At 47.1% G+C, this 23,280-nt stretch overlaps 1 protein-coding gene across 7 annotated transcripts in view; it reads right to left on the bottom strand.

Moving 5' to 3' along the window:
* The window catches only part of EXTL3 (exostosin like glycosyltransferase 3), a 219,324-nt gene that overhangs the window by 2,975 nt on the left and 193,069 nt on the right, over positions 1-23,280 (bottom strand). For all 7 annotated transcript variants that reach the window (XM_074947408.1, XM_074947404.1, XM_074947406.1 and 4 more), the window contains 3 exons: positions 12,351-12,478; positions 6,302-6,446; positions 4,832-4,960 (listed from right to left, as the gene is read on the bottom strand). In XM_074947408.1, the coding sequence (XP_074803509.1) occupies positions 4,832-4,960; positions 6,302-6,446; positions 12,351-12,478 (402 nt within the window). The remainder of the gene's footprint in view (positions 1-4,831; positions 4,961-6,301; positions 6,447-12,350; positions 12,479-23,280) is intronic.

The following is a 23,280-nucleotide window of genomic DNA, read 5'->3' as shown; positions in this document are numbered from 1 at the left end:
ACTTAGGACTCAGTCAAGAATTGCCTCTCCTCTTGTGGGTTCCAGGACTAGCTGCTCCAAGAAGCAGTCATTTAAACTGTCAAGAAATCTCTGCATTCTGTGCTGAGGTGACATGTACCAAGTCAATATGGGGATAGCTGAAATCCCCCATTATTGTTGAGTTTTTTATTTGAATAACCGCTCTAATCTCCCTGAGCATTTCACAGTCACTATCACCATCCTGGTCAGGTGGTCGGTAATATATCCCTACTTCTATATTCAGAGGAACAAACAGCATCATCTGACAGCCTGCTCCGAAGCTCCCTAGAGAGCAACGCATCCAGCAATCACTGATGTGCAACAGCAGCTTCCCAGCAGGCTGCAACCACAGAAAGGCTAGTAGAGGAAGTGAAGAGGAATACAGCTGCCAACTGAAAACACAAGGGAGGAGTTTATGGCAACCCTACTCATGTGAAAAACAGGTTCTCTAATGGCCCCAAACAAGACCTTTTAGCTGAGCACTGTGATCAGGACCTGGGCTTGCCGCCTCACTAAAGGCCATCCCTCCAGCAGCATAAGCCTCAGGAAAGCCATGCATTCAGTACACAGACTGAACAACACCACTTCCTTCAGCAGCTGGGCTTTCCTTTTAGGTCTCCCATCCAGGTACTGACCAGATCCTAACTTGCTTAGCCTGTGAGCTGAGACAGTATCACAGCCTCTGATGGGAGAGCTTCAGGTAGGTACTACAACATCACACTGACTCTTCCTACTGCATGCATGTCTAGGTCTCCGGAGGTGAAAGGCACTAACCTACCGATACACTGAATCACTACTTCTGATCTGTGACTCTAGAAAATTCAGCACAAGTACACACAGCTCCCAGCTCCCTACCAGCCATGCCAGCTCATCTGTATGGCACGGTTTACCTGGCTCCCTTAAAATTAGAGCTACAATTTCATTAGATTTGGCCTCCCCCCAAACACATGTGCCCCAGCGATCTTGCTTGACCAATTTGATTAACCAGGGAAGCACTCCGACATTACACCGATGAGAGCCAGGAGAACACTTCCTAGATAGAAGGCACAGACTGAGCTCAGGGGAAGTTTTATTTATTTGATTATTTCAGTTCATTTCTCCAGTCCTCTTCCTGGGGAATCCATCCTACTCACACTATCAGAGGCTGAAATTTCTGAGCCATTCCTGCCACCAGGAGAGCCCGCAATGTACCAATGAAAAGTCTGTCTTTCTGGCAGTTCGGCTCTATAAGCATTTAAGATACGCAGATAGTATCCTTACTCGGAAATCTCTGGGTTATACTGCTGGGAAAGAGTCTCAGGTTATGGAATGACACTTGCTCCCCTTCCTACGTCACAAAAGAGATCCAAGATTAGAGGATATGGCAGCTCAAAGAGAAGCCATTGGCAGATGACAGGCGACTTTCCCTGTGGCAGGCAGGCTCTCAGCAATCTGACCCTCTGACTGAAATATATGGAAGGAACATGAGCAAGTAAGGAAGAAAACAGATCCTTTCTAGGAATGGGAGACAAAGTTTGGGCAGGGGGCAGAGAGATCAGTCTCACCCCAAGCCTCTGTCTTATTTCTAGGAGAAATCTAAGTCTTCCTTGATGGCTCTAAAGTGTTTGGTTCCCTCCCACTGTTCCACTGTTTCCTGCTCTCCAGCATCTCCGGGTGAGAGGGGAGCAGCGTGTGTCAAAAAAGCATGAAAGGAAGTTCCTTGCAGCATTTCTGGCCTGAACTGAACCCCACAGCTAGTAACTTCCTCCAAGTTTTCCACAGCATGGACCAGACTTTACTGGGGAGCCCGTCTCCTATGCACCCCTCCCCTCCCCTCCCTCTGCTCATTCCATAAGAGCCATCTGGCATCCCCAGCTGTGGCTTCCATGGGAAAGGAATGTCAGGAAAGGGGGAAAATCTATTTTTAGCTGCAATAAGTGCTTTTGAAAATGCTAATCATGCCACTTCCATTTGCTCTTCATTCCCCTCCCCCCTCCATCTGCTCTGTTCTCCTTTCCTCCCCCCGCAGTGCCCCTGCCAGTGCATCTCTGCTGCCTGGCCCCCTTCTCCTCAACACAGATTCTCCATCCTGGTCAGCTCTAAATGACGTCATGGCTCGATATGGGGGTTGGAGCCCACACGCACCCAGACAAGCACTTATCAAATCCCAGCAGCACGCTTGATGCTTCATGTACAAAGACAACCAAACGGCACATGATGTGAGGCTCTTCTAGGGGCTCAGATATAGACCATGGAGCTAAGACACAGAGTGGCACAGGGACAGGTGGTGGGGTAAGACTCTGTTGGCAGAGATGATTTCTGAAGGGCTTTGTGGAAGACAGTATATATGTTTTGAGGAGGGGCCTGGAGGAAGAAGCCGTTCCAAAAGTAGGGGGCAGCATGGAAGAAGGCCCCAAGAGGAGATGGGTAGAGGTAACAAAGGGCTCAGATCAGAGGGATGCTCAGGCTCCAGGAGGTAGGAGGAGGAAGTGAGAGTAGAGATGCCAGGAGAGAAGGACACGTCGACATGCAGACAGTGAGTGGATGAGCATGGTCTACGTAGTCTAGGTACTGCGGGAGATCACTACAGACACTAGTCTCCCAGCCTTCACCTTTCTCTGCCCAGCAGTTGCCATAACCCAAAGCAGACCAGCTGTTAATACAGAGAGACAGAATGCCCTGCAGCTCTACACGCCTCCTAGATGAAACAGCTGGTCCAGCACCCACCAAATCATCTAGCTACACAGCTGATCTGAAAGGCCGAAGCAATGATCAAGACTTGTTGATCATTATCAGACTATAGCTAATAACCACCCAGTGTCGGAAAGACAAGAGTAGGAAGGGTCCCCCCGAACTGGATGAATTACTGTGCAATTTCCCTGTTTCCTACAACAGATGGGGAATCTTCCATACAAAAGAAGAAAACAGAGATCGTTGGGAGTCCAAGTAAATAATGCTGGGAAGAAAGCAGGTGTGGATTCACAAAGCATGAGACCCACCTCCTAATAAAGACTCCATCAGCTCTTTACTTTCCACACTCCTAAAAGAAAAAAAATCTAGCCTTGAAAGGGACTTCACTATCATCCTGCAGTGAATTTACCAAGAGGTGATGCTGTTGGAATTAAAGCCTGAAAGGCCTAATGTGTAAACTCAAATGAGAAAGGGCTGCTGGGACTTCCGTTATATATAATGCACGTAGCTTTAAAAGGGAATTCTTGATTTTGAAAGAGTGGTTAGTTAAGATGTTTTGTGTTGAGGGGTTTGGGAGGGTGTTTCAGGGAGAGAACTAAAAATAGGTCAGTCACCAAGCTTTAGAGGAGGGTTGGGTATTTAACAAAAACTTTACAGATTGCTAAGTACTCAGAACTTTACAAAGGCTACAACTAAGCAAGTTCTGGTATATTACGGTTTAGGGAGTTTGCTGGACTTATTTCATTGGCCACTGCTATTGCTTAGCATAAGTGCTTTGAAATTGAGACACCAAGGTGCTAAGTGAGACAGCGGCAATCCTTGGATTAGAGTGCTAGAGACCAGTTTTCCAGCACTGTGCTCGGACGATGCTGCTTGTCTTTTCAGATTACAGTACATGGAGCTGGGAATGACGGAATCTGAGCTCAAGTCTGTATATCTGAGCAGACACAGTATTGAACAGAACGGTGTCCAGAGTCCATGCCTGATTGTGTTCTAAAGGAATAGGTAATAAGTTAACAACAAAAGAGATTCCTAGATTCGAAGGCCAGAATAGAAAGGGAGCCCTATGAAGCATATGCAACATACTAAGCACCAGCCCATCCTCCCACCCCCTCATTGTTCCTTGCCATCATTCATTGCGTTAAGATGCCGAGACACTATGATGATAGGTGCCAGTGCTGAACCCTAAGGGAGATGGATGGCTGAACTGAGATGGACGCTCTCTGGGGAAGGCTCTGTTCCCCTGGGGACTGCAGACACATGCCTGCTTTTTCAGGAGGAATTAGTGATCCTGAGTGCCTCTGTTTTGGGGTACTCAACCTGAGATATCATGAAACATCTGATTTTCAGAAAGTGCTGAGTACCCTCCCCTCTGAAAATCAGTCCCCTTTAATGTGTCTCAATTTGGACACCCAACAACACCTTTACACAAGGGGCAGAGCCCATTGTTTTCTGGGACTGTGCTACAGTGGAATCAGGTCCCAATAGCCTCATTACCTCTCTCCACCCGAGTGCAAAACTAGACCCTAGGATCTCCAGTTTATAGTAGAATGAGACATATAGCAGCATCAGAGGCTCCGCAGAGACACGCTCCACAGCAAACGGCTTGTGATGACAGAACATACAGCGCTTGGTGCAGAAATGGGCCTAAAGGTGCTAGAGGACTCTACAGACCCTAATAACAACATCCCCTGCTTGTGCCTGTAACTTAAAGAAAGGTGCAAGACCACTTATCGAGCCTCTCGGGAAGCAAGTGGACTAAAGCTATTGACTCTGATCCCTTTAGCCCTCCCTGGTCTGGGTCCTGCCGGTCTCAGAGACAAACTGTTCCTACAGTGGAGAGCAGCGGGGAGACATGCAAACAGTCGCCCAGTTCTAGGGGACTTGAGGCGTGGCTTCTCACTGATCTGTTCCAGCCTGTTTGACTACCCCTACTGCGTGCTGCAAGGTGCATCCAAGCTGGGTTTCCCTTATTCAGTGGAAAGTCTCTTGGGGCTGGTCGTCTCACTCTCACTATTGGATACATTAGTCCCTGGGCCCAGGTGCACAGAGCTAAGAGAGGTGCATTTCTAACAGATCAGAATAAATAACTATTTCTCCTGAAATCAGAAGCACTGTACGAGGTTCCCATCTACTGCTTTACCTTGATGGGTGGTTTCCTTGTGATGTGAGAGACTAGAAAGTTCATGGCAATATCCTCGCAGTTGATGTATTCGTCGACCATGTCACGGATGGCTTGTGGCATCACGTAAGAATACAGGTAGGCGTAGTACTGAAACAAACAAACATTCAACAGTAAAACAGACCCAAGACAGCTAGTGACATACTAACTATGGGCCTGATCCAAAGCCCACTGAAGTCAATGGAAAGGATCCCCAGAAAAATGCTGGGGGTAGGATTTATCTCCAAGAGAAGTTCTGCTTCATTCACTCACAGAGTAGCAGCAAAGCCACCCCACAGCTGCCATTACAGACCTGCAGCTCCTGGGATCCCACTCCATTGCAATCCGGACACACATGGCCACCTCAAATCTTGCTGGTCAGTCTACACAATGTTTCTGCTGCATCTTGGTCCCTTCCCAGCAAGGGATGATGGTACAGAATGAGCCCTTTAAAGACCTACCCCTCACTGTCCCAAAAGGATACAAATAGTCTCTTTGTTCTCCGCTGCCTTCCCCAGACGGCGATGAAGGAAGAAGGCTCTGAACACCTGATGGAGCTCTCTGCATCTGTCCCCAACTCCCCTCTTTTTATAACAGTAGCCTCAGATACAAATCAACTTAACCATCACCTTTCTAGCTTCTGAGCCCACTTCAGGATTCTTTTACATCTGGTAACCACAGGAGCCAGAGTTTCTGTGGTGACCCTGTTACCCCTTGCCACGCTCGGGATGCATAAAATTAGATCCCAAAATAGGGTTGCTGCTAATTTTAGCTGTTCTTCGCTGGGAGAACCCGGGGCTGTGATTTCCAAGCTGCCTGAGGGATTTGGAATCCTAAGTCCCATTAAAACCAATGAGATTTAGGAGCCCAACTCCCCTAGCTTTGAACCTTAGTTTTTCATTAGTGAAATGCTTTGTGGCTCCATTGTGAAGGGTGCTAAGTACATAGGTGTGTAAGCTATTGTTGGCGTCACAGCAGTGAGCCTTTATGGACATTCCGCAGGTTCCTAAGGACTGGGAGCAACAATCCAGGGCTGGGCATCTGAACCCAGACTCCTGCATGGCAGGGCAGTGCAATAACAAATCACTAAGCCAACCCAGAGAAGACCTGAACACTTTGATGGCTGGCATCACAGCATCTAAGAGAATTGCCGCAACTGAACTGGCCACATGCTCAGTCTCTCTCCCTCAGCTCAGAGCCATTCTATGCATCTTTCCTCAAATAAGCCGCATCTCTTGGGACACGTATATATTAACCTTTCTTCAGCAGGGTTTCCGTTTGCAGTGATTAATGAAGCTTATGTTGAGAATCAGAGACGCAAGAGAGAAGGAATGGTCAATTCTGGCACTAGTTTTTTAATCGAAAACTCAGGCTGCTCTAAAAAGGAAAAGCAAAGCTGAGAGCTGGCCAAGGAGTACTGAGACTGGGTCCTCTCTGACCACTTGCTCTTACCTTATGAAAGAAGGCAGCACCAGTCAGCACCATGGACAGTTCACAAGAGTAGTTCGAGTTATAGAGCCAGGATTGATGGGGGATGTCCCACGCATGGTATCGCCCAGGGAATCCAACAATGCGGTCCCTTGCCTCTCTCCAGACTCTGCAAATGTAAAGACAGAACTTCAGTGGGGCAAGACCACAGCACACTCAAACTGTGAAAAGAATCACACAGCCCACAACTGTAGTGTGGCTCTACCTAATAATGAAGATATGGATGGTCAGCCAAGGATCCCCAGGCCATAAAACAACGGCATGAAACAGGCACTCGGCAAAATCCTGGCCCCACCACAGTCAATGGCAAAACTCCAGCTAGGCCAAGAGTTCACCCATTATCCCCATTTTACAGATTCAAAAACTGATGCATTCAGAGGTTAAGGGTGGAATTTTCAAGGACAAGCAGCATCAGTCTAACTCTGGTCCCATTGGAGTTGATGGGAGTTCCCACTGATTGCAGTGGGAACAGAGTTATGTAATACTGAGCGCTTTTTGGAAATCCCATCCTAAGAAACATGCCTGTGATCACGTAGTAGGGCTGGAAACAGAATGCCAGGCTCCTGACTGCCAGATTCAGCTCTAAATGCTAAAGAAACACTGGTGATACACTACAAGGAGCAAACTCCACAGACGGGGCCCTGGCGAAAATTCCTTTTGTCCCAAGGATCTCAAAGTGCTTTAGAAAGAACGTCTAACATACAACGGTACTGGCTGTACTCCGAGCTCACTCAAAACTGATCTTTCAATCCCATACAAGTTTATCATCATCCAACCAACTTTTCCAAGCTCAGTCATGGACACTCTCCAGTACCAGCAAGTTTCTCAGTCCAGCCCCTTTCAAGCAGGGCAAGAGGCTGGTTTGGGTTGGTTTTCCATATGGAAAGAATATTTTTTCCACCTCACCTAACTTGTAAATTACTCAGGGGATTTTCCACAGACTTCAAAACAAAAAACAACCACCCCAAGTATCTTCTGGACAAGAGAAAGCACGGAAAACGAAAACCCAAATGAAATGTGCAGAAAGTTATGAGCAAGGAAAAGCCAGTTATAACAGAAATGGTTTTGTTTGCTACCAAGCCCACACCATAACATAGATCACTCACTTCAAGATGTTTTATCAACTAAGGATGAAAAGTTAAATAAAATCAACATTTCAGCTACTTTTGTTCCAAAATGTTTTCCCCTGAGAGGGGCAGGGTCACGTGTGTGTAGCTGAGGCACAGAGCCGGGAGTCTAGATATCTTGAGTTCTGTTCCCGGCTCTGCTACAGACCCCCCTTGTGTGAACTTGAACAGGTCACCCCATGTCTCAGCTTCCTCATCTGCCTAGTGAGGGTAACGCTGACCTCTCTCCAGGGGATGGGGGGAGGCTAAAGTCACTGGTGTTTGTAAAACACCAGGATATTAGCAGATGGGAGGTGCTGCACAACAGCTAAGTATTATTATTCATCGTCACAGAAATTGGAGCTTTGCCAACTCCCCACCCAGCTGTGCAGGAGCGGGCATAACAGCCTGGCAGGATCTGCTCTCCACTCCTCCCCTCTGGCCACGTGGGTTCCCCATGAAGGGGAGGAAGGGGCCTCTGCACACCCCCTTTCTCCCTTGCACAGCCACATAAGAGGGGTCATGATTGAGCCTTATGTGATTAAATGGTGACGGTCACATATGAGAAAGCAAGCACTTAATATTCCATTCTCATTTGAATCTCTCTCCCCTCCAGGAGGAATCTCTCTGGATTATTGGAAAACTGTCAGGAATAATTAAGAAAAACCATCAGAGTGCGAGGTCTAACCTGGGAACTACGCCTGGCTTTATGCTGCAGGGCAGCTTGGCTCTTTTCAGATCATTTGATCTTGTCCAGTTAATGCTTAGTGTCTAAATTACATATTGCAAACTGGAACTTGGTGCCTCTCATCTAAATAGAACGTGTCTCTGTTGAATGCAGAAAGGGGCTTTCATAGAATCATAGAATACCAGGGTTGGAAGGGACCTTAGGAGGTCATCTAGTCCAACCCCCTGCTCAGAGCAGGACCAATCCCCAATTTTTGCCCTGATCCCAAATGGCCCCCTCAAGGATTGAACTCACAACCCTGCGTTTAACAGGCCAATGCTCAAACCACTGAGCTATCCCCTTCATCCTAGGAGCGAAGTGTGGCCACACATGGTAATTTTATGCCACTGTGTATTGTACAAGTGTTCCCACCCGCGGAATATTCTCCTCTCAGGATGGCGGTTACAGAGATCATTGCTGCAGGGCAATAGCAGAAGTGCTAACAGAGACACTGTCAACGCCTCCTGGGCATTCGTTACATTTATCAGTACAGTAGGAGACAAAGATGCTTTAACTGTAGACACTGCTAATTAAATTAATGGAAATCCAATATAACCTGGTAATGAAAACATGAATAATTAAAGCTGTCAGCACCTTCCTGGTCACCATCCTTCCACCATGCAGTTATTTTTGCAGGTTTTTATTAATCCAACATGACTTAGTTTTTAATAGTTGGAGCAGGAACTATTCATGCCCTTATTAAGTTATTCCTACTTCTGCATTACTGGGGTGCTTTTCCCCCAAGCAGAAGTCAAGCCCTGGAAGTCAAGGATTCCTTGGCTTTAGACAACCATCTAACGTTTATTTCTTTGAGGGGTCATAACTGGAGCATCGCCCCTGTTTTATGGCTAAGGAAAACGAGACAAGGTGAGGGAAAGTGAGATACCCAAGGTCACGCAGCAAGTCAGTGGCAGAGTTTGGAATAGAACCTAAGGCTAGAGCCCTGAAACCTGACCCAAACCTGCTAGGATATGACTACAACTGTTGGGTCTGGGAAAGCAACCGGACCCTTGCGGGCTTGCTCTCATGGGATCGGTGTGGCTGCGTGATCCCCACTCCTGCTGGCCACCGCCACCTTGCTGCGTGGCATGCACTGCAGAGCGAGCGTGCCGAGGAGTCCGTGTGCCTCATGCCGCAGCACAGCCGAGCCAACCCCACCTCGGGCAGGAAGCAGCAGCGCTGACTCGCGCGTGGTAGGGGAAAGGGGCAGGGTTGGCTGGAAAATGACTTGACCCTTTCAGGTCAGCTGAGCTTGAGTTTGGTTGGGGCCTAAAAATTAGGCCCAAACAGACCTCTACCTAGGAGTCCTGGCTCCCCCTTTTACCTGCCTCCCAACCACCAGGCCAACACACCCGAGTGACAGAGAAGACCTTAACTCCTTTCCCCTCTTCCGCTAGCTGACTGAGCTCTTGGATTAGTGAAGAGAGGCCACTGCGCAGACTGCAACCCCTATTGGCCAGAGGAACCAAGAACCAAGTGAGTGACACAAGCTTACGTAGTGGCATCATTAGCCTGCTGTGTCAGCCCCTGCCCTTGGAACACACCTCTTGGCATGTATTTACGAGCTCTTTAGCTGTACGAGTTGAAGGAGCAGCCCCGGAGGCTGAAGCTCAGACTCAATTAGAACCTGCTACCACAGCCGCTCTGACAGCCAGATTCCATCAGCGGCTGGAACAGAGACTGGCCTCGCTCCCTTTCCCCAGGCCCCAGTTCATTGCTTCACCCCAGTCGCCTGCCTCTGCACCCAGGAAACCCTCTGCAAGTACAGAGCGGATGGAAATTTAGATGCTGAAGCGGGAGAGGGACGGGGACAATAACAACAACATGCTGATGACAGGATGTTCTGTGAAAGTTAATACAGCCCCAGCCAACGTGCCAGAGGCAGAAGAGATCTGCGGGGTCACGCTGTCAGGGGAGAGATTCAGGAGGACCGCCGGCAGCGCCTGGCAGTGAAGGACGCGTTCCCTGAGTCAGGGCAATATGTCAAACTGACAATCCCACGGCCACTGAGAGCAGCACAAACAAGGCGATGCCGTCCCTGCCACCCCCATGCTTCTTCAGGCTTTCATAATTGAAGCTGCCATCCTTCTGCAGCCGGCGGGTAATCCATTCAACTGACTGCATAGGCCCTGCTTCCCCATCAGCACCTACATGGAACCAGGTCCCAGGGGGACTGCCCATCTTTATGCTGCCGCCCCCTACGGACCACATTAGATAGGTGCAGCTAATGTCAACAACAGACACCCCCACACCAGTGTTCCCTCTAATTTTTCCCACCCATGTGCGGAATGAATTGTGTTATGTGCACCAATATGGAGGTGATGTGTGACATACCACTTTCATTTTGGTGCACATAAGAAAGTTCATGGGGTGGGGCCGAGGGGTTCAGTGTGTGGGAAGGAGTTCAGGGCTGGAGCAGAGGGTTCGGGTGCAGGGGGTGACGGCTCTGGCTGGGGGTGTGGCAGAGGGGATCAGGGCTGGGGCAGAGGTGCAGGGGTGTGAGGGCTCTGGCTGGGGGTGTGGGCTCTGGGATGGGCCTGGGGATGAGGGGCTTGGGGTGCAGGAGGGTGCTCCGGGACTACAGCAGGGAGAGAGGGCTCCTCGCAGCAACACCTGGGCTGGATGGGGAGAGGTGCCTCTCCCTGCTGCGGGAGCTCTGAGGCTGGGGCTGTGGGAGAGGCACCCCCCACACACCCCGGCTGCGGCAGGTCTGGGCCAGGACTAGGTTCGGGCCAAGGGAGGGTCGCCCCACCCCTGGCTGTGGCAGGTCCGGGCCATCCATCCTCCGACAGGTCTGGGCCAGGGCTGGGCTCGGGCCGCCCCGCCCCTGGCAGGTCCCAGTCGGACGGGTTCCCATAGCGGTGCTAAATAGGCTGCTGCACAGCTTACAGGGAACTTCGCCCCACACCTGGACAGGCTACCCTTTAAGAACAGACAGGAGAGTTTAAATCCCTTGGTCCATTCAATCTGGGAACTCTGCTGACTTTGTCAATGAGGGGACAATTTGGACGGGGTGTCAGAGATGTGAACACCTTGGAACAGGACAGACCATCCACCCACTTCACAGAGGCTGCTGGACAGTCATCAGTTTGCACCAGCTTTTGTCGCTACCTACCTGAGCTGGATTTGACCCAGCAGCATAGGAGCAAAAGGCTTTTCTACCCTGTTATCAGCCCCTGCACCACCCAAATGGAATCTTTAATGTCACAGTTCATGACTATGCAGGAACCTTAAACTTAACTCGGGCAGGCATATTAAGTCAGTTATTTAGAAGTATTTTAATTTAGGGGGTTTTCGTCAGGTCTAAATGCTTAATAAGTGACGATAACAGGAATGATGGGTAGGGCTGGTAGTACCAGATGTTTTAAAGGCTACCCAACACTTCCCATTATAAGACCCTGTTTCCAGTTGCTTATAAAACTTTGCCAAACTATCTGGGCTGAAACTTTCCTCGAGAATGGTTCAGCAGTTTCTGAGAACAGGACTAGGGAAAAATATGTTGTTTTGTCCATGTTAAAAAAATTGCGGTGACCTTTTCTTGTGGAAAAAGCAGTATATGATCGTGTAATTATAATAATTGCACAGGCAACCTTAATTGTGGCATTTCCTGACATTTGTGTGCTTGACTTTGTAATCCTATTAAAGTTCTTTTAACATTGTTTTTCTGTCTAAGAATAATACAGACTTTGTATTTATAGCACCTTTCACTCGGGGATCTCCAAGCACTTTATGATTAATCATTAAGCCCCAGCATCCCTCTGAGATATGGAAATATGACTGTCGCCGTATTAGAGATGGGGAAACTGCCCTCGAAAAGGTGAAGGCTAACATTTTGAAATGAGAGTGCCTGACTGTTCCAAAGCACTGAACAATGGCAATACTCACTGAAAGCAATGAGAGCTGCAGGTGCTCAGCGCTCCTGAAAACCAGGCCCATTATTGAGGTGCTATAAATGAACTTTAAGTGGCTAACTTTAGACATCCAAGTTTCAAAACTCTGGTCGAAGTGGCCAAGGAAATCAGTAGCAGAGCCAGGAATAGAATCGTACTTCTCTTGACTCCAGTTCCTGGCTTTAACTACACTTCAGAGTGTGGATCTGAATGGAACATGGCTCGATTGTATAAGGCCCGGTCCCCACGACCCCAACCAACCACACACGCACAGACTTTACGCTACTCACCGGAACCCAAACATGATCTCGTCATGGCGAAGGTGTGCGTCATCATCGATAGACAGAATGGCCTCTGTCTCGATCTCATCCCATGGCAGGAACCTGTTGTTCAGACTGTTCTTTTCTGTGCGGACAACCTAACAAACACAAAACAATTATAGCTAGGTGCCCGCCAGACTGAAATAACAAAGCTTTAGAGACAGGGGCAAGCCACCCCAGCACTTGCAGTTATAAGGCCATGTTTCTATACTGCCTTTCGGCCCCAGTACCTGACAAACGGTAAGGTTTCTGCTCCCACACTAATTCAGTGAATTCCAGCTCCTTGAATTACAGATTCCAACCTGTCTCATTTGGTCACTGGAGTTACTCCACATCCAGGGGCACATCAGTAAATCAGATTAACTCCCCTGAAGTCAGATGGAGCCAATTTACACCAGCTGAGGTTCGGGCCCCAATGTTGTTACTCAGAATCATTATACTGAGCCCAACATTTTACTCATCGTTTCCTGTAAATTTTCTGATTAAAGTAACAGAATGACTGAAATTAGAGATGAGAAAAAGGTCTGCGAGGACAGCTTTCACTTCCTGGCTAGTGAAGGACTGATCTTGCAATGTATTTTCCAGTGCTTTGTCCAGTCTGATCTTAAGCATACTGTGGGATGAAGCATCCATCACTTCCCTGTAAGAGGATCAAATCGAATACATCTCCTTTTCAGGAAGTTTCTCCACATATTCATCCTAAAATTTCCCTTTCTTATATTTATCTCATTACTCCTAGCATACACCCCTGAAACCATATTAAATTCCTCCCGCTTCTTGGTTGATTACACTTTCAAATATGACCTCGCCTCCGAGACTTCTTGATTGACCCCTAGCCTAGTCAAGCTATACCGAATTCAGTTCTTTTAGGTCTTTCCTCCTAGATAAATCTCTCCAGCCCTTTAATCATTTCTGTTGCTCTCCTCTAAACGATCTCCCCAGGGTGTTTTTTTTTTTTTTTTTAAAACATCTGCAACCTGATGAAAAGAATACAGCATTGTGGCAATCAAACTTAATTAAAGAAGATTACATTTGATCATATAAAAAACCACACCGAAACCATTAACTGTGGAGAATATTTGTATCAGGGATCTGTGTGACAGCTGGGGAGATTAAAGTCCCATGTAAAGCCAGAGTTACTGCTCTCTTTTGTCAATAGTGACTGGAAAAAAACCCAGAAATTCAACGGGAATGCATTAAAATATTTCACGAAAGATCCATCAAAAGCACAAACAATTTATTGCAGAGAGTGAACAAATTACGCAACTATAAGCTGAAGTGTATCAAGGCCACAGCTGCGCGGGCGGCGTTCACACAACAGAAGGGCTGCCTACTCAATTAGTTCACATCGGAGAATACCAACCACAAACAGACACACAATATGGGAAGATGAATTTTTTTCCCCAAGGTGGAGAAGTGAAAAAATGATGACAGTACTTGTGTTTATTTCAGTCCTAGTTAAACTGATACAACAGATGAGATCGCCAAGCAGTCTTCTATCAGGGGACTACATCAGCTGGCAGTTTCCTACTCGAATCACAGTTGAGGTGGGTCTGGAGGAGGGTAGTGGTTTTAGACTAAGCCAGCGAGGGTGTTCCAAGCATAGGGAGCAGCATGGAAGAAATGGACAGTTGGGTGTTAGAGGATGGCCTGGTCACTGGTGCGGTGGCTTGGTAAGAGAAAAGAGCTGATAAGCAGGAGAGGCGGGCGGTGAAGGGCCTAGGGTTTGAACACGATGCAGTGGAAACGAGGAGCTGATGGAAGATTGCAAAAGGGGGCTGACATGGTCATAACAAAGGACAAGGAGGATAAGTGTACTGGGCATCAGCAAGGCCAGAGAGTAGGAGACTGCCGTAGTCACAATGGGAGACCACACGGACCTGAACTAGAGTTTGAGCTGTGTGGTCTGGGATAAAAAGGGCAATCCTAGAAAGGTTACTGAGGAAGAAGTGGTGGTGGCCTGGGTGTGCGGGCAAGAGAGGGAGAGAAGTCAAGGATGACCCCTGGGTGTGGCTCTGGGTGACAGGAAGGACTGAAACATTTCCTTTGCAGCATCACAGACTGGCCCTCTAACTGTCCTGAGCAAACAATTCTGCTGATAATGCACAAGGAGGAGAAGAGTCCAGCTTGCTCTCCCTTAGCTGGGTTGGCTCTGCAGGGACAGCAGGAGCAAAAATGTATTTTAGTCACAGGAGTAAGACAACATGACTCTGCACATGCACAACATACCACTTGAACAGAGTCACTTTTCAGAGGAGAGCCAGCACTTTAGGCCAACAGGATGACACGAGCAAGTGGATGTTCCAGGATGAAACTGTCAGTTGACACTTCCCTGCTGCTCAGGGGGTCACCTAATCGCGTCAGAGCCCTTGCTTTAACAGAATTCGGCACGAAGGACTGCAGTCACGGAAGAGACTCAATAAAATTACATGCAGAGAAAAGCCCGAGCTATGTAGTCAGTCGTTCAGAAAAATGAGATAAAGGAGGGAGCGGAGTGGCTGCAGAGAAAAACAATCATTCTGTCTGTTTAATTGAGAGCTATTAACTCCCATCTCCAGCCCTGGTATAATTTATCATCCGACGTATTATTGCACTTACAGGGTTACAACTTTATTATGTGAATGCAAATGCCTCAGTAAGCTTCCTTCCTCCTCCATGCTGCGGACTCCTTCCTGTTTGCATTCTAACAGCTTTGTTTGCCTTGCACACCAGCTCTCAATGGATTGCTAAAGACTTAAGTCAGTGTCAGGATTGTGCAGCTATTGTAAAAGTGGCTGGAGAGGAGGTTTCTTGGTTTATAACATTGTCGAGAGCCTCTCCAGTAAATTACAGCCTTGTATTCAGTTTGGAGCTATTCATCATTCCATACGTCTATTCAACAATACAAAATGGGTTTCATTCCCTAATGGATGTCGTGCTGCATTTTTGCAATATGCATCAGTTCCCCTCATCATATCTCGTAAGAAAATACTGGCCATAGGTGACTTCTTAAAGAATATTTTCTTCCTCTCTGCAGCTCTTTACTTGCATCAGCTGTGTCTAAGTAACTAACAACACTGCCAATATAATTTCGGTGGGGAGGAGAGTAGACTGACACACTGTGTGTCTCCCACATACAATGGAATTTATTATTGATCCCGTCAAGCCTACAGAAGTCTTTTCATTGACTTTAGTGGGAATTAGATTGAGACCACAGTTGAATTGGGACACAGTGAAACAGTCTTTAAATTATTATCTCTGTAGCATCAAGAGTGTTTAGGTATTTTACAGACAAGGTCTTTGCCCTGAGGCGCTTACAAGCTAAGTAGGCAATGGACAGATGAAGGAAAAAGGGAGGAAAAGCAGCATGAGGCAGAGTGAGAGAGAAGTTTCTTCTCCTTTCCATAAGCAAGCAATGGGTAGAACTTCACACTTATCAGACCTACTAACCAGGGGCTGATGTGAAAGACAAAGGCCCCAGAAGAGGATCCAAGAGCATCCTGGTAAAAATCTCAACACCCTTTCTCTTCCCAGCAGCTGGAAGGTAGCAGGGCTGAACTTCCAGCCAGGGCACTGCTCCAGGACCTCATTGATGGGGCCTTTACCAAATGCAGCCAAATTTCCATTGCTTGGAAGGTGGGCATACATTAGATCCAGATTTTCTAGTATCCCCAACATTAAAGGCTATTCAGATCTGGGGGGTTCGTTCCACTGAGCATCGAGAGAAGGTCAAGATGCAAAGTTTGTATCCAGCTCTTCTGTTCCCCAAAGTGTGAGGCAGTTGGGAACTGGGGCTTGACCCAGCTCTAAAGAATTTTTAAAACCGGTTTGAATTTGCAAGCCAGCAATTCCTTTCATGAGGCTTCAACCCTCAGGGAGAGCTCTGTGTATGCTCGAAAGCTCGTCTCTCTCACCAACAGAAGGTGGTCCAGTAAAAGACAATTACATCACCTGCCTTGTCTCTCTAATATCCTCAGACCAACATGGCTACACCACCACTGCATATTTGCAAGAAGGCAGAGTTCAGATTGCGCATTCTGCTTAAACCTTTAAATTTCCCAATTTTCAAGTATTTAACTGTTCAAACAATGTTGCATTAACAATGCTTTTGCATTTCATACAGATTGTGCACATTGTTTATAATGAGGCAAAAGTTTTTATTAGGGAGTGTTTAAGATGCAAGCAGCTTGTGAATCAATACATTCTAAGGAAAAGACCTGCGCTGTTTATTGATTCAGCTGTTCTCCTGTAAGCTCACTGAACTGCGTAACACAAATATCGCCAACTGAGAAACTGAAATGGATCCTGCTGAATGTATCTGAAATTGGTAGCTTCAGTGGGATAAACAGATTAGCTTTAGTGCACTCCATTTAAATCAGAGGTTTTCAACCCGTGGCCGGTGGGCCGCATGCGACACAATTAGCACACAGCTGCAGCCCAGCTGTGTGCTAAAGGCCGCCAGGCCGCACAGTGGGGGCAGCATTCCTGGCTTCCTGGCCCCCCGCCCAGGGCTCCACTCCTGGCCCCACTCTGTGCAGGGGTCTCTGGGCGGGAGGTGCTAGGCATAGGGGTCTGGGGGGGTTGGGGAGGGGGGGCACGCTGGGGTTCTCAACCTGTGGTCCAGGTAACACAATGATAAATAGGTTGAGAACCACAGATTTAAACTCTTGTTCCAGTTACAGTAAAAAGCTGCTGCCAGGGGAACGGAGGGCTCAGAGAACTGGTAAAGTGATATAAACACCTTCTAGGTCACCAGTTCAAATCCAGCCAAAGCTGGATGTAATTTAAACTTGTTTACCCAGATCTCTTGTCTTCAATGGAACTGTCCCTATTTACACCAGTTCAGGATCTGGCCTACTGCCATCTGTTGGCCATTGTTGACTGTTCGCAACCCGCCATGTAATAACCTCGCGACAACCCTGAGGGGTCCCGACCCCCAGTTTGAGAACCCCTGGCCTAGTGGCTGAGCAACTACATCACGATGCACCCTAGTAGCTGGAACCCTTGTGGGGAGCCTACAAGGTCCGCAATGAATGCCATGGAGTTTGTCCCTCTGGAAACAGGCATGATTGGCCATGTGGGGAAGCTGGCACTGCTGCTGCCCATGCTATAGCTGTTCTGTAATTAAACCAAGGACTTCAGTCTCCAGAACTGATAGTCCTGCACCTTCCACCTGTTTACCTTAGAACAAAGGCGACACTGGGTAATTAGGTTTTTTTACAATCACTCCTTCCTAGTATGTTCCTAGAAGATTAATGTAAAAATATCCCCCTCTCTCTCCAGCGATTTTGCATTTTTAGACACCAAACCTCAATTTTCCCTACAATTTCAAGGGATCGGAAGTAAACTTGGCAATTTGTGTTTAGATAGGCACAGTCAAGGCTGGCAGATCTAAAATGAGACCTACCAGTTCTCTTGACTTGCGGACACGTGGATGGTGCAGCCGGGCAGAGCAGAATGATGGTGGCACATGCATTCACCCAAGATCCCAAATTAAACCTGCACCTGGAGTCGTTCCCTGTGGGTTGCCTGCCTGACAAGCTGCCATTTAACAGCATTGCAGTCCTTGATTTAGGGGGCAGAAGGATCTCGCACTACAAGGAGGAGGAGGTGGTTTTTAGGGGTAGACTTTGCTCACTGGGTTTGATAGAGCACAGAAAGTTATTAAACCCGCAGTGATAAGAAAAGCAATGCAAAAAATCAACAGACACACAGAGCAGCTCTGGAGATGCCTCGTCCTAGTGGTGGGGATGCTCTTGTAGACAGTCCCTAGAGCAGTACTGGCACCTGGAAGCCTTCTTGCCTGCTCTGCTCTCTGGTCTTCCAGCATCTGAGCTCGTTGGCCTTGCAGGGGACAGTACAAGATTTTTTTTTAAGCCAAGCTTACCTTGACCTTGGACTAAGAATCTAGAGGTGCTTCCCATCTCCTGACATCTGCTGTGATGGTTGACAGGGGCCAGCTACACTGGCAATACTAGTTTTGACTTTGAATTTATACATTGCATCCATGGGCTGGGGAAATGGACACATCATATATGATTAGATGGAAAAATAAAACCCTGGAGAAAGCTAACGGTATCTTGGGGAAACATTTCTCCTCCAGATCAGGTGACTAATTTGGTCCAAAATGGCGTCTTTTGATTCAGGGACATTTTTTTTAAAACACAAAAAAAATGTCCCTGAATCAAATACTATCTCCTGAAAGGTTTTTACATTCCAAAGGGACTGTAAAAAGAACCCATTGAATTTGTCGGGCATGAAATGGACATTACCGGTACAAATGTACTCTGTAGATTATTGGGCTGAATGAAAAAAGAGAGGTTATTATACCAGCAAAGTAAAAAGTCAAGGTCTCTCCCTTAGATGACATTAAGTGAGATTTAGCAATTCTTCCTGGCTTAGTCACAAAGCTCAAATAAAACTAAATGCCACTTCGCCCTTCTAGATCACCTTCCACCCGGGGATCCCAAAGCACCTTCCTCATATTAATTACCGTAATCCCATTCTGGGGGAAACCAGATACAATGGTGCCTGAGTGTCTTTATAAATACACAGACAGACAAAGATGGATGGGATGTTACAGCTGAACAAAGATCATGGAGATCTGCAAAGTTCATAGATTTATGAAGTTTAAGGCCAGAAAGGACCATTAAATCATCTAGTCTGATCTCCTGTACCTCTCACGCCGTCCAGTCTCACCCAGTTACCCCATATTGAGCCCAACAACATGTGTTTGGCTAACTCATCTCTTCCAGAAAGGCACCCAGTCTTGATTGGAAGACATCAAGAAATGGGAAATCCACCACATCCCTGGGCCGTCAGTCACCCTCACTGTTAAAAATCTGTGCCTAATCTGAGCTGCTCAGGTGGCCCCCGGGCCAGCCGCATCTGCCACTCCAGAAGTCCCAGAGAGTCACGGAATCCGTGACCTCCGTGACAGACTTGCAGTTTTAAGTATAATCAAGTCACCTCTCAATCTTCTTTTTGACAAATTAAACAGATCGAGCTCTTTAAGTCTCTCACTGTAAGGCATTTTCTCCAGCCCTCAAATAATTTTTGTGGCTCTTTTCTGCACCCTCTCCAATTTTTCAACAGTTAAACAGAAAGTCACATGAGAACATAGCAAGTCATCCAACAACGCACTTAAGCACATGAAACCAATGGGGCTACTCACTTGCTTAAAATTAAGCTTGTGCTAAAGCACTTGACTGGATTGTGCCCAAAGAACGTGAGCTTTGTGACAACACACTGGTTCAGTAGACTATGACCCATGATCTAGGGAGGGTTGAGATAACGAGGTCATGCAGTTACCCAGTAAGTGAAAAGAAAGATGAGTATGAGTTCAACAGAAACTGCTACATACCAAACTTTTATCAAAGCACATGCATTGTTCTCACTATCTGCATGCAAAATGGAAAAAACATGTTATATGGGTACGAAACTCCGCCTGACTTTTGACTTTTAGCTGCCTTTTCCATTACTTTTGTCCTTACTCTAGGAATTTCCCTGTAATTTGCTGCTTGCAGCTTTAGTCATAAGCCATTTAGAAAAGCGGTTTCTGTATTTGGCTTTTAACATCTTTGCTGCCAGTTAAATTAACCAGGACAGTGTCCGACTGAAATCCCGGCAAACCCTGGCTCCAAACTCTTAATCCGACACAAACATTTTGTAAACTCAGTGGATGAATGCGGTTCTTGACAGTCAACTAGTTAGACTGTGTCAAACTGCTGAGACACATGTTACAAGTTTCTGATCTTTTCAATGGCCAGCAGGTCAGTACATGTCCTTCACTCCATAACAAATAAACCCACAACACTAAGCAAACTAGTTTAATAATATGAATTTGCTTCTTCTGTCATTCACAGATATGTTAGCCAAATGGATCTTTACAAGTGTGCACAGATGTGGCAAAGTCAAGTTAGAAATCCAGGATTTGTCTAGCGATAACTCTAAATAAACCAATGCCAATCTAAATACACTCAAATCATTGCCCTGGTGCAATTCTTCTATTACAGTATTGAGGTTTGACACATGGGTTTTAAATGAAGTGTCAGGTATAATCTGACGGTGAAAACATGAAGAATGCCTGTGCCCTTGGAGAAATCCTGACAGCTCAGCTTAGTGTGCTGCGCTGGTTTGCTGCCAAAGAGCAAACTCTACAAGACACTGGGAGATTCACCACTGAGCCCTTGTCTTTATTGGGGGGGGGGGAGGGAGAGGGGGAGGAAGAGTGTGTTCCTACCACACGTTAGCCAACGCATAGTAAGTAACACATGGGACAAGCCTAGTGAAGACAAGGCAACTGTAGTTCTCAAACATGTTCACAGATTGAGGTAAACCCATGGCTCCTCCCTAGCTAACACATGGTAAGAAAACTAAACTTTTTTTTCTAGTGTGGAAGCACTCAGAGAATGAGAGTGTTATATGAGTAAGTGCTCTAAACAGTGGTTCTTCTCAGCTTATGATATACTGGGGAGGGACAGACAGGTTCCCCAATAGCAGTATTAAAAATTCCATTGCAATTTCAGTTTGTATATGGCATTTTTCCTTTCCTAAAGTGTTAGGCAGCATTAAACAGCTGCTGGTTTTCCCAACAGTGACAGCATTTCCGTGGCAGGTGAAATGATCCTCTGGTATAGGTTTAAGTGTGACTTCTGGGAAGAAAGGTGCTATTATAAACATCCGTTTCTGATTATTTATGGCCTTCAGAAAGACACCATCACGGCAGTGAAGTCTGCACTATTGCCATTTTACAGATGCAGAGGTTAAGCAAGCTGTCCAAAGGTCACACACCAAGTCAGGGGCAGAGTTAGGAAGACAACTCTTATCTTATGACTCCCATGAACTAGCCACTAGATAATGTTCCGAACTCTGCCCTTGCCCTGGCCTACAACTGGTGACTTCTAAGGGCTATCTGTAGCACCTATCAGAAGGCATATTGAATCTAAGTGGCTGTATGTGAACGAGCACATGCATGCAAACAGTATTAATCACATCTGGTTACATTGTCTCTGGTCTGATCACCTGCTCGCTGCAAAAGTGATGTGTTGCAGCAGACTGGCAAGCCTTTTCCTGTAACTCTAGCTGGGGATGCCCATTGCTGTGACAGCAGTTAGTTCCAAGGAACAAGGGCATCTTTGAGGCTGAGCGAGTCTTCAGAAGACCTTCAGAACCAGTGTGCACCAAGCAGGAGAAAAACGAGTAGGAACAATGGACTGTCATAAGTGGGCAGACTGCAAAGTTCCCAAGCTGGGACTGTACCATGATGAGCATTGAAGAGGTCAAAAGAGGATCTGCATGGACGCTATCAGCTTTTCCCCAAGCTCAAAGTCTTGGAGATGGAACTTCTGCAGCAGATCTCTGGATATACACAGAATTTGATGAATCACAAAAGACAAGCAGGAGCTGTCTTAACAGGCAATATTGCTTTATGATCAGATCTCGCTACCCTACCTTCTACTACTCGCTCTCTACTACCTTCTCCTGCCAACCCTACCCCCTAATAGCTTCCTCCCAAAACAACCCTTTACTCACGCAGCTCTGGTTCCACAGCTTTCAGGGCAAGCTTTACTAGAGCAAAGCCTTATCTACACCCCAATTACAGTCACCAAGATAGCCGAACCAGCACAAACCCCTAGAGTACACAGGCAAAGCCATGTTTTGTGCAGCTTACTTTGGTTTCTAGTGCTTACCACAGCTTAGAGTAGCTTTGTCTGCATATGCTGGGGGTGGCAAGGTACATCTATGCCAGCAGCCACCAAAGGCTGAAATCTCTAGTGTAGACAAAGTTTAATATTTCAGCTATACCAGCTAGTGTCACATCCCAGACAATCGTGTGTGCTTTCACCCCCAATGGAACTTGGCTGCTTGGGAGTCCACACCTCTAAAAAGAGTCATGGGGCTCCAAAAACTGCAGGGAGAGTGCCCTGAATCCAGATATTAAAGTCCATTCAGCTAAATACCTTGATTATAAGCAGCTTGTAAGCAGAGGCTCCCCTCTTAAAGCAGAGGAACTGGAGCAGATCACAAGTGGCTGTTCAGCTCAGCAGGACTTCAGTGGTGAAGAGGAGGTGCTGAAGTTCTACTGCATTAACTGGCCGCTCATGCTCCTCTCCAGTTCCAACGGGAAAAGATGGGCAAGTTCTTTCTTCTCTCACAGGCAAAACTGGAACTCTGGTCCTCACTCAACTAAAACCTCCAGGAGACAACCTTATGTCAGATAAAGGGGGCTCATAGGAGTTAAGAGGCGGTAACAGATATCACCATTGTATCCAGTTAAGGCTTCCAGACAAATGAAACTAAGGCAACACTGGAAAGAAGCAGCAGCCAGTTTCAAAGCAAGATCACAGCTCCCACTAGACATGCATGAATACTACACACGATGAGAAGTCAAGCTTGCAGGGATTATTCACAGAAGCCCAGGACCAGAATCAAAGGCACAGATTCCCAGAAACACATGTACCATAGAAAGCCTTTCACAACCCATGTGTTGTTGATTTCACAGGTTATAAGCAGGGCCCTACAAAATTCATGGTCCATTTTGGTCAATTTCACGGTCATAGGATTTTAAAAATAATAAATTTCATGATTTCATCTACTGAAATCTGAAATTTCACAGTGTTGTAATTGTAGGGGTCCTGACCCAAAAAGGAGTTGTGTGTGTGTGTGTGTGGGGGGGGGGGGGTTGCAAAGGTATTGGGGGGGTGGGGGGGGGTTGCGGTACTGCTACCCTTACTTCTTTGCTGCTGCTGGTGGCGGTGCTACCTTCAGAGCTGGGCAGCGGGAGAGCAGCAGCTGCTGGCCGGGAGCCCAGCTCTGAATGCAGAGCTGCCGCTAGCAGCAGCGAGGAAGTACGGATGGCATGGCATGGCATGGCATGGCATTGCCACCCTTACTTCTGTGCTGCTGCCTGCAGAGCTGG

Source organism: Natator depressus, chromosome 3 (genome assembly GCF_965152275.1).
Source record: "Natator depressus isolate rNatDep1 chromosome 3, rNatDep2.hap1, whole genome shotgun sequence".
NCBI classification, from domain to species: domain Eukaryota; kingdom Metazoa; phylum Chordata; order Testudines; family Cheloniidae; genus Natator; species Natator depressus.
The sequence above is the reverse complement of the archived record's forward strand: the minus strand, read 5'-3'. Positions and strand labels throughout refer to the sequence as shown.